We start from the raw sequence: 16,326 nt of genomic DNA on the forward strand, positions 1-16,326 counted from the left end.
ACAAATAAGGTTTTTCTAATACCTAGTTCCGGGTATGCAACCAGCAACCGGGTTCGGATTTAAACGAGTATTTGAAGATCGTGTATTGGCCATACCCGGGTATGGTTCAGGTCCGGGTACTGTCTCTAAAAATCATTCCCTATACAATGCGTTCGGGTCAGGTATAAATTCGGGTATTTGAATACCCTATTTGCGGGTATTGAATATTGATAAAACCTTATTTTCGGGTTTTTTTTCTAGTATAAATTGCAATTTCTTTAAGGGGTTGCACCTTTTGGATATTTTCGGGTATTTTTCAGGTATAGATCGGGTATTTGAAAAACTCAATTTAAGGTATTGGAATAACCTGGTTCAAGTTTTCGGGTATTACTGGGTACGAATCGAGTTTGGTTTCAGGTACAGGTTTTGGTACCGAAATGCACACCCTATCTGTACCTTACGAATTGGGTACGGGTTCTAGTATTAATAACCCGGATAGAAAAAAACCAGTTTATCTCTCTACTTAACGCACCGTTTGCCAACCCGATTCGGTTTATAACCCGTTGGGCTTAAACACAACATAAAGCTTTCTTTTAATTAGCCCAATCCAATACCCACAATCCTCTCAAGTCTCACCCACTCGCATACCTCTAATACTCCGGTCAGTGTTTCCGGCGAAGATACGGCAGTTTCCGATCGCAATAGCCACCGGCTGCCACTCATGACCAGCATCTAAATACAAGGCTCAATTGTTTCCAATAAAAAGTATGATATGATATGTGGTTAAGAGTTAATAGTTATTTTCATTCATGCACACCAAGTGTTTGATGAAATGCTTCAATGAAAATAGAACTTTTAATCACTCTTTAACAATTATGTTCTTTAACTGTTAGTTACCATTGAGTAAATTTATGCTTTTATATCTTCTTAACATTTTGTTTAATTGCACTGTTTAATTATCATAATTGTCAACAAATATGCATCACGGGCTAATGTTAATATATTGTGAACTGAGAGATGAAAACTGACATAATAACAAAGTTTGTTTCTTTTGATATATGAATATGCAGAGCAAGAAGAAATAAGCTGTTCGAATATCAGCAGCTTGGCATCGTTTCTACACAACTCGTTTTCATTTCTAAAGTTCAACTGCAAAACATTATAAGGTAAGTTGTGTTAATTAATAGTATTTTTTTTGCTTGCACTAAAGGTTTATAAATCATAATTGAATTGCAATTGTTAATAGTCTAGCTTCTGATTTTTTGGCCATCACCATAGAAACCGATATGTGTTGTTAAAAGAAAAAAAGAAATTAACCATTTACTTCATTAGAATAGATTGTGAAATGGTGACAAACATGACTGATCATACATAGTTCCAAGGTGCCTTTAAATGGATACACTTGCATATTATCTTATTCATACTTCCAGTTTTATATTACCCATTTTTTCTCGTATGGCTAGTAACTAAATGGCCAGTCTTTGTAGCTACCTGCTCAGTAATTGCTTCTTGTTATAATTTGTGAACTTTGAATGTTTTGTGGTAATTCAGTGAAATCACATTTTTTTGTCATTTTTTTAACATGTTTTCAAATGCTTGGTTCTATATTGTTTGATTTTGTTATATGTTGCATGCACCAGATAGCTGTAGAACCAATGAAGATGGTGATGATGAACTCACAAATATCAAAAGAAGTTAGAAAACTCCATCATCTCCGCCACTACTCTACTACCAATTCCTCGGCAGATCCCTTTGCCGCCCACCCGTCCCATCGTCATCTCTCTGCCATTGAATCCAAATCCCAACTACTCAAGTCCTACACTGTAACTCCTCCAATCAAACCTTGGCCCCAAAAGCTCTACCCTAAACGCCTTGCATCCATCATCACCCGCCAACAAAACCTTGACCTTGCTCTCCAAATCTTTGACCATGCCGGTAAATACCACCCGGGATTTGAACATAATTACGAAACCTACCACTCCATCATCCACAAACTCTCTCGTGCTCGAGCCTTCGAACCGGTTGAAACCGTTCTTTCCCAGTTACAAAAGTCAAACATCAAGTGTGGGGAGAATCTTTTCATCGATGTCTTACGTAATTACGGCCTCGCTAGCCGTCCTAAGGATTCGTTACGCATATTCTTGCGGATTGATGACTTTGGTGTCACGAAATCCGTACGGTCTTTAAACACGCTTCTAATCGTTTTGATTCAGAACCGAAAATACGAGTTGGTGCATGCTTTGTTTAAAAATAGTCAAAAGAAGTTCAACATCATACCAAATGTGTTCACTTGCAACATTCTTTTGAAAGCATTTTGTAAAAAAGGCGACATAGAAGGCGCACTCAAGGTTTTAGATGAAATGCCAGCAATGGGAATGGTGCCAAATGTAGTAACTTACACCACCATATTAGGAGCTTATGTGTCCAAAGGAGATATGGTGGGTGCAAAGAAGATGTTTGACCAGATTCTTGATAGAGGGTGGACTCCCGATGCCACAACATATACAATATTAATGGATGGGTTTTGTAAGCAGGGGAGATTGATTGATGCTGTGAGAGTAATGGATGATATGGTGGATAATAAGGTGGAACCTAATGACGTTACTTATGGTGTTATGATTGAAGCCTTTTGTAGAGAAAAAAAACCCGGTGAAGCTTTAAGTTTGTTAGATGATATGCTTGAAAAGAAATATGTGCCGACTTCTGCTCTTTGTTGTAGATTGATAGATGTTTTGTGTGAAGTCGGAAAAGTTGAGGACGCATGTGATCTATGGAAAACGCTTTTGAGGAAGAATTGTACTCCTGATAACGCGATATCAAGTACGCTTATACATTGGTTGTGTAAAAAGGGTAAGATTTGGGAAGCTAGAAAGTTGTTTGATGAATTTGAAAAGAGTTCAATTCCAAGTGTTATGACATATAATACACTAATTGGTGGTATGTGTGAAACGGGAGAGTTATGTGAGGCGGGCAGGTTATGGGATGATATGGTGGAAAAGGTGTGCGTTCCTAACGCATTTACTTACAATATGTTGATTAAAGGGTTTTGTAAAGGCGGTAATGCGAAGGAAGGGGTTAAGATTCTAGAGGAGATGTTGGATAAAAAGTGTTTGCCGAATAAAACGACTTATTCTGTGTTGCTTACGGGCCTGTGTGAAGCAGGGGATGAAGTCAGAGTAATGAAAGTGCTTGATATGGATATGTGTGGAGAACTGATTGATTCGGATATTTGGCAACTTCTTGTGAACAAGTTTGGTAGTAATGTTAGTAAGAAGAGAGAAGCTGTTATTGGCTCAATATCGATCAACTCAGCTTCTTAGATGTCAATTCTTCATGTGTTATTTATGGTAATAAGATTACTTCTGTTTTAATATAATGGTATTTGACAACTATAAGCTCAATCAACCAAAGTTTTACATAGCAAAAAGGTACTAAAGTACATATCTATGCCATCTTTACTTTTTTGGTCCACTTTCTGCTAGTTGCAGTATTTCGCTTTAGGTCAGTTGAACCGCCCCTGATGATCTGGATTAAGTAGGGGGGTATTCGACTATTCGTCATGAAGGTGACAACCCAAGTTGATGAGATGGTACAATGCTAGGCAATTTCGGGGGAGATCGACGAGAAGAATATGTAACGAGCAAGATGAGTTTCTTTGATCTTCGGTTGGTAACATTTACGCAACATTAGTCTAGTTGCTACACATTAATCTTATCTCGAAAGTTAATGCTCACCAAACCATTGAACCGGATTGTAATTTTTTCATCATGGGCGGACATAAATGATACGATGACCTGTCCTCTGTCATGTCTTTGCTTATGTACTATACAGCATGTTCTTTCTGAAACTACTTTTGCTGGTTATGTAATAACAGTTGTCTTATTTAGTTTTGACTTTCGAATAAGTTGTTAAATGCATGTAATCGGCTAATTGCCGACTATTAAAGGCAATCAGTGAGGTGGGTACATGCAAGTGAGTAATTCTAAAGGACCTGCAACATGTCATGAGACTAGTGATAATGGATCTATCTTCTATTGGAATAAAGATTGTTTGTAGATTTAAGCTGTGATTTTTTTTAACTGAACATAAATATAAATAACAATATTTTTTATGATTAATATAACTAGAACTACTTAAGGTTTTGCGTTCTTCTTAATAAGTGCTTCGTAACGAACTAACGGGTGTCTTTATAAGCATACGCCGCGACCCATAATAAGCTAAATGAATGAGACTTGAAAGGAGAAAAATGAATAGTTGTAACACATAGGTGAGTGAACAAACTTTGGAGTGATACATAAATGCGAGGCTTCCTTAGCAGTTAGCAATGGAGGACGCGGGCCAAAAGAGTGCGAAGAGCCCTTATATGCATGCGCCGGTATTACATGGTGCTAATGTGTCATTTTGTGGCCACGTAAACACCTAACAACCCCCGGTAAGGCTTCGCTTTTCTCATAACCAAAGCAAGCTCAACATAGTGTCCTCACTCCAACCCCTCTCCTCCATATTATCTAATCTCTTTTCAAACCGTCCAAAGCATCCAAACCTGCATTATTATTATGAACGCTATAACTCATAACAGTCGCGGATGTAGAAGAAAAGCAAAGGGTAGCACTACTAAATATTTTTGTTCATAGGGAGCCAAGATGAAGAAAAGAATTTTACACTAAAAATGTAATTCACCAAGAAAGTTGAGATGTAGCGCCGATGCTAGAGCCGCCCGTGACATGACTACGCAACGTCGGAACCGTTTCCACCTCTACCCGGTCAAAACTTGGACCGACCCTACCCGAAACCTAAAAAACCCCAGAAAAACCCGGTCTAGTACCCGACTATACTTGATACAGGTTCCTTCCTGACCTGGTCTTGACTTTTGTTGACCATACCCGGAACCGGTTCCTAGTCGTACCCGACCGCAGTTACGACATGGTATTGGGTTTCTCCCAGGAGCCATACTCGGAACCGGACCGACCAGAACCCGCCGGAACCGATTCCACCTTTACCCGGTTAAAACCTGGACCGCCCCTACCCAAAACCCGAAAAAAAAACCCGGCTGAATACCCACCCCGACTACACCTAATACAGGTTTCTTCCCGACCTGGTTTTGACTTTAGTTAACCTTACCCAGAACAAGCTCCTACCCAATTCGAGTTCCTGAAAATACCCGGTTTGTGCACCTATATGTTAAAAGCGTTATTAAAATTTAAAACCACGCTTCCATGAAAAGGCTCATAGGATGTGGTTGAATAATATTATAGCAGGCCCACTATTCAATCAGCAAATTGGGTATCCATATCCAGCCCATTAAACCGAACCTACCACCAGATCAACGGCCAAGATACACGCCACGTGGTTTGGTAAACATCCAGTTGCGTATATAAAATCACCTAACCTCCTTTCTTCAGTCTCGTCAAAAGGTAACTTCATTCTTCAAACCCTAAATTCCTAATTATATTCAATCAGTCGTTCTACAATCTATTATTATTACTGATCACTTGTATGTATAGGTTCATTGATAAGTTTATTTGTGGGAGAAGAGAATGAAGCCGGTATTCTGTGGTAACTTCGAGTACGAGACGCGTGAGTCGGATCTGGAGAAATTGTTCGGCAGATACGGAAGAGTTGAGCGTGTTGATATGAAATCTGGTATGTATGCCTTTGCACCATTAGATTACATCGTTTATTTATATTTCTTTCGGTTAGTGGTTAAAACCTAGGGTTAGAAAATATATTTTGCAGAACGAGAATGCTTATTTACTTAGTTTTATATTTTGATGTATGAGTTTAAAGTATGTAACTTTTTCCAAAGCAGTTAATGCCGAAAAACATCGGATATCGGTTATCGCGGTGAGATATCGGTAATTTTAATATCATGCGGAATTTATATATATAGCACTTTAACACTTAACAATTCAGTATCTTCTCCTACTGTTAACAAATTAACCTTTTGCAACACTAACAATTGTAGCAAGTAGGAACTGATTAATACTCGATACACCAACATTAAACACTAAAAGTTGAAAATTAAGACTTAAAACACTGATTTCGGGAATATCGGTGATATATCGGTCAAGTTCGCCATTATTATTGGTACCGATATTCTGACCAATATTTCACATGAGGACCGATAACCGAGATACCACCGAGATCTACTGCATACGCTTTTTCAACACAAAGGAATAGAATTCTGTCTCTATGAACTTAAGATAGCCTATGATTTGACCTGTATTAGGCAATGGTTGTCAATAATTGGTTTGGATTGTTGGGGGGATTTTGGGTATTTTGACATGGATTTTCAGAGTCGTATGAAAACTTTCAAATTAAAAGCTATTAGGTGGTTCTCTAAATACTTTAAGCAGATAAAACTATGAATGAGATCAATAACGCAATATGAATTTTATGAGATTTATGAATTAGAAGATAAGCGACAAAGAGAAACGAACGAAAGTTTAACTGACAAGTAGTTAGGGTTTCAAAATGAAAAATAAAAATCTGCCTTGCACTTAAATTTTGAAAATGTAATTAACATTGCCTCCAAATTAATACTTATGATTATGTGTGACCCTGCTAACTGGGGGCTTCACCCCTAACATTATATCAAACTAAAACAAGCGTGCATTTTATTATGATTACGTTGGTCGACCGGTTAATCCGATTACACTAAAATATCTAATAAGGATTAGGGTCCCTAATTTAGGGATGTGCATTTTTTATGGAATACTGTATTGAACCTGTTTGACAGAACACAATCGGTACTGGCACTGGTCTTCATGTTTTCGGTATTTTTAATGGTTAGATGCTGATTGGCGCCGGACCAAAAAATCAGTTTGGTGTTCGGTATATAGTTTTGCTCATTTTAGCTATCATTTTTTTTTGGTATGGTACTTGTTTGGTAGCATTTTCATTCTAGATAGGATGACTAAACTAGTTTCTAATATTTTGTCAACTTAAGCTCCATGATTTGATGATTGTTGTAAAAAAATGGCATTAGATGGCTCCTTTTTTTCATTGTTAGGCTCTTGTGTTTGTTGGAAGAACAATTGATAACAAGAACAAAGAACACATAATTTTGGTGGACAAAGAAACCGTCCTTTTCTGATTTTTATTAAAACTGAAAGTGCAATACTTAAAAACAATAAATCTAATTGCCTTATTTATAGGCTGCTAATACTTGGAGAACAAGTATCCTAATTTAACTCAAACTCAAATTAAACCTATGACTCAAACTCTAATTACCAGCTATCTTAATCTAAACAGGCTCTATTATAATGAAACATACTTTAATAAAAGACAATTATACCCCTTCAAATTAAACCATCGATCCATAAACAAATCTGGATTAATTCTTCATTCACCCCCTTAATCCTGATTTTCTCCTCCAAGATCCACCATTCCGAGAAACACTCTCATCTCAGCGAACTTTATTTTCGGTAAGGCTTTCGTTAAAATATCAGCCCGCTACACTTTTCCACTGATGTGTTCCACTTTAACTTTTCCTTCTTCAATGCACTCTCGAATGAAAAGGAAACGTGTACTTATATGTTTGCTCCTTTTGTGAAAAACTGGATTTTTCAACAATGCGATAGCTGACACGTTATCTACTCGAAGTAGCACTTTCTTCGGTTCCTGACCTGTTATCTCGCTTAACAAACCTCTCAACCATAAAGCATGTTGAGCTGCAGCTGCCATAAACTCAGGTTCACATGAGGAAAGTGCAACCCTACATTGTTTTTGTGAATACCATGACACAATGGCTTTACCGTAGTAGAACGCCATCCCGGTTGTACTTCTGCCATCACACAGATCAGTACCATGGCTGCTGTCACTATAGGCAGTCAACTCTTTCTTCCTATTTCTGCCATAAGTTAACCCGTAACTGATCGTACTTTTCACATAGCGCAGAATCTGTTTCACCACAAGCATATGACTTTTTTTCGGTTCCTGCATAAACCGACTAGCCACACCGACTGAGTAGCTCAAATCTGGTCTTGTGTGAACTAGATACCTAAGACTCCCGATAAGTCGTCGGTATTCAGTCGGGTCAACAGCTTCACCATTTTCATCTTTAGTGAGGATCTTCATCTTTAGTGAGGTGTAATCTAGCCTCCATGGGAACTTTTGCAGGATTGCAATTTATCATTCTAGCATTTTCCAAAATCTTTTGAGCATACCCGCTTTGTTTTATCGAGATCCCATCTTTGTGCTGGTCTACCTCGATACCGAGATAGTAGGACAGTGGTCCTAGATCACTCATCTCGAACTCTTGTTTCATTTGAGCCTTGAACTTATCTATTATTGCTAAACTTGTCCCGGTGACTATTAAGTCATTGACATATACTCTCATTATTGACAGTGAGTTTTGTTCAGTTCTTGTGTAAACAGCTTGTTCACTAGGACATCTTTTGAACTTCAATCGTTTAAGTGTTGCATTTAATCGTTCATTCCAAGCTCGAGGAGCTTGGCGAAGGCCGTATAACGCCTTGTATAAACGATACACTTTATCTTCTTTTCCAAGTACAATAAATCCCTCGGGTTGTTGCATGTATACTTCTTCTTTTAGCTCTCCATGCAAGAAAGCCGTCTTGACATCCATATGATGGATACTCCACTCTTCTCGGGCTGCTAAGGCAATTAAAAGTCTGATGGTTTCAAGTCGGGCCACCGGAGCGAACACTTCTTCAAAGTCAATGCCCGGCATTTGAACATACCCTTTCACCACCAATCTTGCCTGATATTTTATTATATTCCCATCAGCATCACGTTTAACTTTGAAAACCCATTTTAGCCCAATTGACTTATGACTCTTTGGTAAATTAGCAAGCTTCCAGGTTTGGTTTCGCTCGATTGAAGTAATCTCACTTTTCATGGCAGCTTCCCATTCTTTAATTCCAATTGCTTCTGAATGGTTTCTTGGTTCTTCATCAATTAACAAAACCTCTTCGACTGCTAGCTGCTCAATTGGGGCTGATTCGGTGTAAACAGCCCCGATCGGTTTGAACCCACGTGATGGGGTATCATCAAACGTATCATGATCGGGCTGTGATGGACCAGCCAAGTTGTCATCCGGGCTTGGTTCTGGGTAAATAAAATTCTGACTAGATTCATTCTTTCCACGTACTCGGGGTCTTCTATCAGCAGCAGTCGGGTTTGGTGAGTCAACATCAGTCTCATCAAACTGATCAGAATCTGAATTCTGATTTGGGTCGACATTCGGGCTTGGCATATCATCCTGATTTGGATCAGAAATTGTATTCTGGTCGTCTTCTTGCTGTACTCGGAAATTAACCCACTTTGGTTCGGATTCTAAGTCAACATCTTTCATATAATTAGCCCAATTATACCCTTTAGCCTCACCGAATTCAACATCTCTGCTTACGTAGACCCGATTTTGATCTGGATCATAAAGTCGATAAGCTTTGCTGCCCGGTTCTGTACTGAGATAAACAACCTGCTTGCTTCGATCATCTAACTTTTTCAGATTCACCGGAGGTGTTTTCATGTAACCCCGACACCTGAAAACACAAAGATGATTTGAGGTTTGGTGTGTAACCCTTCCAAGCCTCATATGGTGTCCTGTTCTTCAATGGTTTTGTTGGGACTCGATTTAAAATAAACACAGCATGCCTAACAGCTTCACCCCACAAATCTTGTGGTACGTTCATTGCTTTTAGCATGCTACGTGTAGTGTTTAAGATTGACCGGTTTCGCCTCTCGACGACACCGTTCTGTTGCGGTGTGTAAGGGGCTGAGAACATTCGTTTTATGCCGGTTTGATCACAATAGGCTGTAAATAAATTGTTCAAAAACTCTCCACCCCTATCACTCCTTAGGGTTTTCACTTTTAACTCACTTTCCCGTTCAACCTCTTCTTTAAACTTTTTAAACACATTTAAGGCATCGGTTTTAGTTTTAATAGCATACACCCACATGAAACGGGTGTGGTCATCAACCAGCAACATGAAATACCGATTTTCACCTCGGGTCGGTGGTGAGATTGGTCCACACAGATCTGTGTGGATCAATTCTAGTGGCTCACTAGCTCGAAATTTGGTTTTCTTATGAAAGGGCAAACGGCTTTGCTTTCCCAACATGCACGAATTGCAAACCTTTGCAATTTTTGGAATCTTTGGTACACCACGTACCAGGTTCGAGCTAGTCATGTGATTTATTGACTGAAAATTTAAATGACCTAGCCTCGCATGCCATAACCATGCTTGGTCGGTTATAGAGGTTAGGAGACATACCGGTTTGCCAATCTTTACGTCTTTCTTGTATAGCCGATTGACGTCCACCCTCGACCTCGTTCTCGTATAACCATAAATATTCATCAACCATTACCACCTTGCGCCCGCTTCTGTTAGTTGACCAAGGCTTAGGTTGTTACTACGCAACTTTGGAATGTAGTAAACATCGTTGAACACGCGTTGTTCTTTGTTCTTGCAATCGAAAACAATTGATCCTTTACCTTCGATCTTTATCGTGGACCCGTCTCCGAACTTCACAAGACCATTAATGTTTGAATCGATCTCGGTGAAGTGGGTCTTGTCCCCCGTCATGTGGTTAGACACTCCATTGTCCAAATACCATGTCTCACCTGTTTTATGGTCATTAGCATAAAGATCCGGGTGTACCTTATCTTTATTTAAAAGGATTTTGTCTGTTTCAGATATGGCCGAAACCATCATTAGTGTACCACCCTCCTTTGATTTTGTCAAATTCGCTTGTTGTTCTTTAGGTTGGTCTTTCGGCTTCGGGCACTCCCACGCAAAGTGACCGTGTTCGTTACAGTTGTAACGAACTTTACTTTTATCACGAGTTTGGCTGTCATCTCTCCGGTTGTCATTGCCTCTTCCTCTTCCTCGACCTCGTCCACGGCCCCGACCTCTTCCACGGGAATCAAAATTCGAAGAACCTCGTCCATGCTGATTTCGGTAATTATTAAAGCCTTTGTTGCCATCTGTCTTTGAAAACAACTTACCGTCCTGATCAGATTGGTTCACGGTATATAATTTGACCCGATCTTCAAACGCTTTCAACCTACCGATAGCATCTTCGAAAGGCATAGTATCCAAATCTTCTGATTGTTCAATTGACGCTACAATTGGAAGGTATCTAATCGGTAACGAGTTGAACAGTTTTCTCACCTGCACTTCGGGTTCAAGAGTTGAACCGAGACTTTTAAACTTGCCTTCTAGTGCACTTATCTTGGCTGCGAAGGCATTGATTGAATCGTTTTCTTTCATCTTCAAAGATTCCAGTTCTGATCTCATAACATGTAACCGGGCCTTTTGAACCCAGTCTGCACCCAAGAAACATACTCGTATTGCTTCCCAAACTTCATGAGCTCTAGCATACTTTGAAACTTGATTTAAAATATCCTCTGGCAGCGATTGAAACAACAAAGCCAAAGCGGTTTGGTTCCTTCGATTATCTGTGGTGCCTCCCGTTACTGGATCAATCGCACCTGCTAAGCCGTAAGCGCCCAAAACAGCTCGGACCACAACAGACCAAGACGTGTAGTTTGTTGTGGTTAATTTTGGGCACTGGAGGTTAACATTCTGATGATCTCTTCCCTGCGGTTGTTGGTCGGCCATTGTCTTCCGCAAATCAAGAGATAAAACTTACCAGATATTAAACTTGATCCCCAAGTTGTCGGTTTTGGTTTTGATCAGTTAGACTCCTTGATCAGTTTCCGGTTCTTGATTTTGGTCGTCAGCAGCTACAACTTCCTGGGTCCACTTGGTTTGACACCCCAACTGAAACTGTACCTTTGATCTTCTTGAGCCGAAGCTCTGATACCAATTGTTGGAAGAACAATTGATAACAAGAACAAAGAACACAGAATTTGGTGGACAAAGAAACCGTCCTTTTCTGATTTTTATTAAAACTGAAAGTGCAATACTTAAAAACAATAAATCTAATTGCCTTATTTATAGGCTGCTAATACTCAGAGAACAAGTATCCTAATTTAACTCAAACTCAAATTAAACCTATGACTCAAACTCTAATTACCAGCTATCTTAATCTAAACAGACTATTATAATAAAACATACTTTAATAAAAGACAATTATACCCCTTCAAATTAAACCATCGATCCATAAACAAATCTGGATTAATTCTTCAGTGTTATGGTCACATTAATAAGGTTTCTTTGTTTATTTGGTTTTTGATGAACTTGCGGATTCCAATAATGATTGAAGGTTTTAGAGATCAATTATTTTATGAGATTTGTGGACTTATCTCTATAATAGGTTGGCTTGCTTTTAAATGTTGTTGAAAGTTGGGTTAGGTTGGGTTGGGTGGGTGGAAGTGAGTGAACTTATTTTTATGATAAAGGCTGGGTTGGGTTTGTTTGTGAATGGGGATAGTCTAAATTAGACTATAATTGACTGTAAAACACTGATTCATCGATGTGCATCTACTTTTGTACATTGCATATTTGGGCATGATCCCTTGGGGGCAATAATGGGAACCCCCGAGTTCAAATTACTATGGGGACGGTCTTTTTTTAAGTATTTGTTTTGACGCAGGAACAATCAACTAAAGGAAAAAGAGCTTGTATCATCACTCTCTTTCCACTAACGGATGGAATCCTTCCACCCATTCACATCACTTACATCATTGCATGTCACGCCTTCCATCACTTGTCCTAAAGGGCTCATGTTCTATCTTGCCATGTCTTCTGTTTCTGAACACATGCTGTTTAAATGATGAAGCACACTTAGCAGTTAGCAAACGAGTTTAGTCTTAAATAGTTCCATGACCATCATCTTGATTTACTTGATCTTGCAAGGCCTCTCTTCATATTTGCAGGTTTTGTAACTTTATTTAGTTAGTGATGGAAGAGATGCATATCGCTTGTGCAATCATTGAAGTAATTCCATTTAATATTTCATTAGATGCCTTACTTTATTCTCCATGCAGGATATGCATTTATTTACTTTGAAGATGAACGTGATGCTGAAGACGCAATTCATGCTCTTGATAACTCCTCATTTGGATACGATAGACGCAGGCTGTCTGTGGAATGGGCTCGGGTATGACATGAAACACAATTTATTGCTGGCCTGTAGTATTAGTTTAGCATAAAGGATTCTGATATGAAAATGACATGTTGCAGGGTGAGCGCACTCGAAACCGTGATGGGTCAAAGTCAGTGGCGAACCAAAGGCCAACTAAAACATTGTTCATAATAAACTTTGACCCGGTTCGCACAAGGGTTCATGATATTGAGCGCCACTTTGAGCCATATGGAAAGGTTCTTAATGTTCGCATCAGGCGCAACTTTGCGTTTGTGCAGTTTGAAACACAAGAAGAGGCTACAAAGGCTCTCGAGTGTACACACATGAGGTTTGTAGACTGGTTCTTTTTTTTAATTTATTATTTTGATTCAAGCTTTTAAAAACCACCATTAAATAATAATAATTTTTTTTAATTGCAGTAAAATACTGGATAGGGTGGTATCAGTGGAGTACGCTCTAAGGGATGACGGTGAGAGAGGGTCCCGCTCAAGGAGCCCCAGAAGAGATTATGGGAGGCGGGGAGATAGTCCTTATAGGTCACCGAGCCCTTACAGGAGAAGTAGACCAAGTCCCGATTATGGGCGGGCCCGTAGCCCAGTGTATGATAGGTATGACGGGCCATCCTATGACAGGCGAAAGAGCCCGGCTTATGGGAGATACCGCAGGTAACATATTTTTGTTTTGCGTATTTTATCTGAAAAAAAAAACATTAGATGACGATTTTATAATTGTGTGCTGAATCTGTTTATGTCTCTTGCAGTCGGTCGCCTGTTAGAAGGTCAAGAAGCTGAGAGACTCTAGCAATCTGCGATTGGCATGCAGATGGAGACTTGGCATGCTGCACATTGTGACTTCTGTTCATCTGCATTAGTTTTATGTTTAATGAGTAGTTTTGGAGTTGTTTGGTTTGGCTAGCCTTGTGTTTGAACTTTCTGGAGTTGGTTGAATAGTGATTTAATTTGTACCTTCTTCATATCATGATTTTAGTTTTTACTTCATAAGAATGATCCATAAGTTGGTATATTTTAGGTTTTCTGATTTGTTTCAACAAAAAACTGAAGAGGATTGTTAAATATAAACACAAAACATACAAAGAACATCAAAATCCAGTTGATATAAAACAGATTATATCTTCAGGTTATATATAATTAGGCTAATAAATTTAGTTTCTTTTCAGTAGTGATACACAAGTAACAATATTAGTCATATAAAATGACATTATACTTAGTTTTGTCACTATAGAACCTCAGAAGTGTCTAGTTCAATTTTGAACTGATAGTCTTTTAAAGCTTTGAATATGCGAAATTTTAATTCTTTTTCTATATATGGTTAATATATTTGTAAATTTAAGGTCTGGAGTCCCTTATATATTATTAGCTTTTATCCCCTTTATTACAGTGGTGGTTATATATTTTTTGTTTCTAATATTTATATATTTTTTTGGATTTTATATTATTTATTGTAAGGAAGTTAGTAATAATTAGGTTTGATGATGGGTTTCATAAATAATTGAGATAATATAACCCGTTTAAAAACTACCTGGGTTTAGTGAGACTCATGACCCGCTTATTATTATTTTCTTTTTACTATAAAATTGTTTTTTAATTATAAATTATATATTTTTTTAAAAAACCTATTTTATAAGATTTTCATATCAAATACTTGGTGAGATTAATTTTTGATACAATGAGATGTTCTAACCCGTTTAAGTGCTATCTGGGTTTGGTGAGACGCATACTCGTGAATTCGGGTCAAAAGCATGAAAAGTATTCGTTTACAAATAAAGCAATCTGATGGCTTGAGAGGAAGTGAGAAGCAATCAGAAAGTTTTTAAAAGTTCTATTTATATATATATTTAAGATTTTTTTTAAAATACAATACTTGCTATTTCTCATTAAAATCAAAACGATTACAATAAAGTGACGGGCAACAGGCTGCATCGTAACCCCCTTTTGAATAGTAAAACTAATTTAAGATTGATTTCAAAGTTGGAATTGACATTGTTATTCGTTAATATTTAGCAAATAGTGTTTAATAAGAATGTATAACATATAATAAAGTTGTGCCACTAATCTTCTACTTCACAATTTCAAAAATTAAATTGTATTTGGTAACACACACATAAAACAAACTTGGATTATTTATTAATTACTTTAATAAAACTTAAATCACATATGTTGAATCAACAAGGCATTATATTCTACTATCAATATTCAATACCTTATCTATAACAATAAACCCTCCAACAAGAAACCTAAAAAGTAACTAAGGGTGTACATAATTCGGTTTGGTTATTAACCTCAACCAGTCGGTCTAGTTTAGTAAGTTAGTTTGTCGGTTTTTGTTTTGATTTGGTTAATTTTGATTACCTCCAACAAGAAACCAAAAGGTAGGGGTGTGCACGGTTTGGTTCGGTTATAAGTCTCAACCTAAATTAACCAATCGGTTTTTGGTTAATTGTTTCGGTTTATTCGGTTAGTTTGTCAGTTTGGCTAATTACCAAAATCAAACTTAGGCTAAATTTTTTGTTTTGAAATACATAGAATGAATACATAAATAAATGAAGTTATAAACATGAAAAAATAAAGATATATATAACATAAACTATCGGTGTAAAAGCTATACGCAAATGATAATAATAATCGTTTAGTTCAGTTAATTTCAATCAACCAATGGTACAAAGAAAAACCGATGACTGATTTTTGTTTAGTCTTGGTATTGTTAACTCCTAACAAAAAGGACCAAAAAATCATTAAATACAATAATACATGTATAAAATATAAAACAGAGGTAAAAGAAACTAAAATTACAAAATTTATTATGATTCAGTTCAGTTAATTTTTGTTAACCAAGTGTACTAAAAACCAATAACCGATTTTCGGTTAAATTTTAGGTAATGGTTCGATTATTGTTTCCTCCTACTAAAAAAAGTCACGAAATGATTTGAACACAAATCCTCAATACAACATCAAAGATTTAAATAGGTCCCTCATCACACAGGTTTCGTGGTGTAGTTGGTTATCACGTCAGTTTAACACACTGTAGGTCTCTAGTTCGAACCCGTGCGAAGCCACAACATTTTTACATTCACATTTAATTTTTTAATAATATTATCAGATATCATCATCACTACCGACGGTTTCTTCAATTCAAATACCACCAAAACAACAAAATCAACCACTCAAATTTCACCATGAGCAAACATTTAGAAGACTAGGAATCAGTATTAAGGAACTCATGGTACCGGCTACGTTTATCGGTTCGTTCGCCTGCTAGGGTTCCGACTTGGGACGCTATTGTCTTAACCGCCGCCAGTCCTGAGCAAGC

The 16,326-nt window shown here is 37.7% G+C and overlaps 2 protein-coding genes across 2 annotated transcripts; both read left to right on the forward strand.

The window, feature by feature from the left end:
- Positions 1-1,634: 1,634 nt before the first annotated feature.
- On the forward strand, positions 1,635-3,299 carry LOC143632905 (uncharacterized). Its single transcript, XM_077101313.1, has one exon. The coding sequence runs from the start codon at positions 1,635-1,637 to the stop codon at positions 3,297-3,299; it is 1,665 nt and encodes a 554-aa protein (XP_076957428.1).
- Positions 3,300-5,487: 2,188 nt separating this feature from the next.
- LOC143632906 (serine/arginine-rich splicing factor RS31-like) lies at positions 5,488-13,989 on the forward strand. The gene is made up of 5 exons (XM_077101314.1): positions 5,488-5,622; positions 12,902-13,014; positions 13,098-13,327; positions 13,419-13,664; positions 13,760-13,989. The coding sequence occupies exons 1-5, from the start codon at positions 5,517-5,519 to the stop codon at positions 13,788-13,790; spliced, it is 726 nt and encodes a 241-aa protein (XP_076957429.1). The 5' UTR covers positions 5,488-5,516; the 3' UTR covers positions 13,791-13,989.
- Positions 13,990-16,326: the final 2,337 nt, after the last annotated feature.

The sequence above is a fragment of the Bidens hawaiensis genome, unplaced genomic scaffold (genome assembly GCF_021521415.1).
Source record: "Bidens hawaiensis isolate Kalapana, Puna unplaced genomic scaffold, B.hawaiensis_p1.1 tig00006555_1, whole genome shotgun sequence".
Taxonomy (NCBI): domain Eukaryota; kingdom Viridiplantae; phylum Streptophyta; class Magnoliopsida; order Asterales; family Asteraceae; genus Bidens; species Bidens hawaiensis.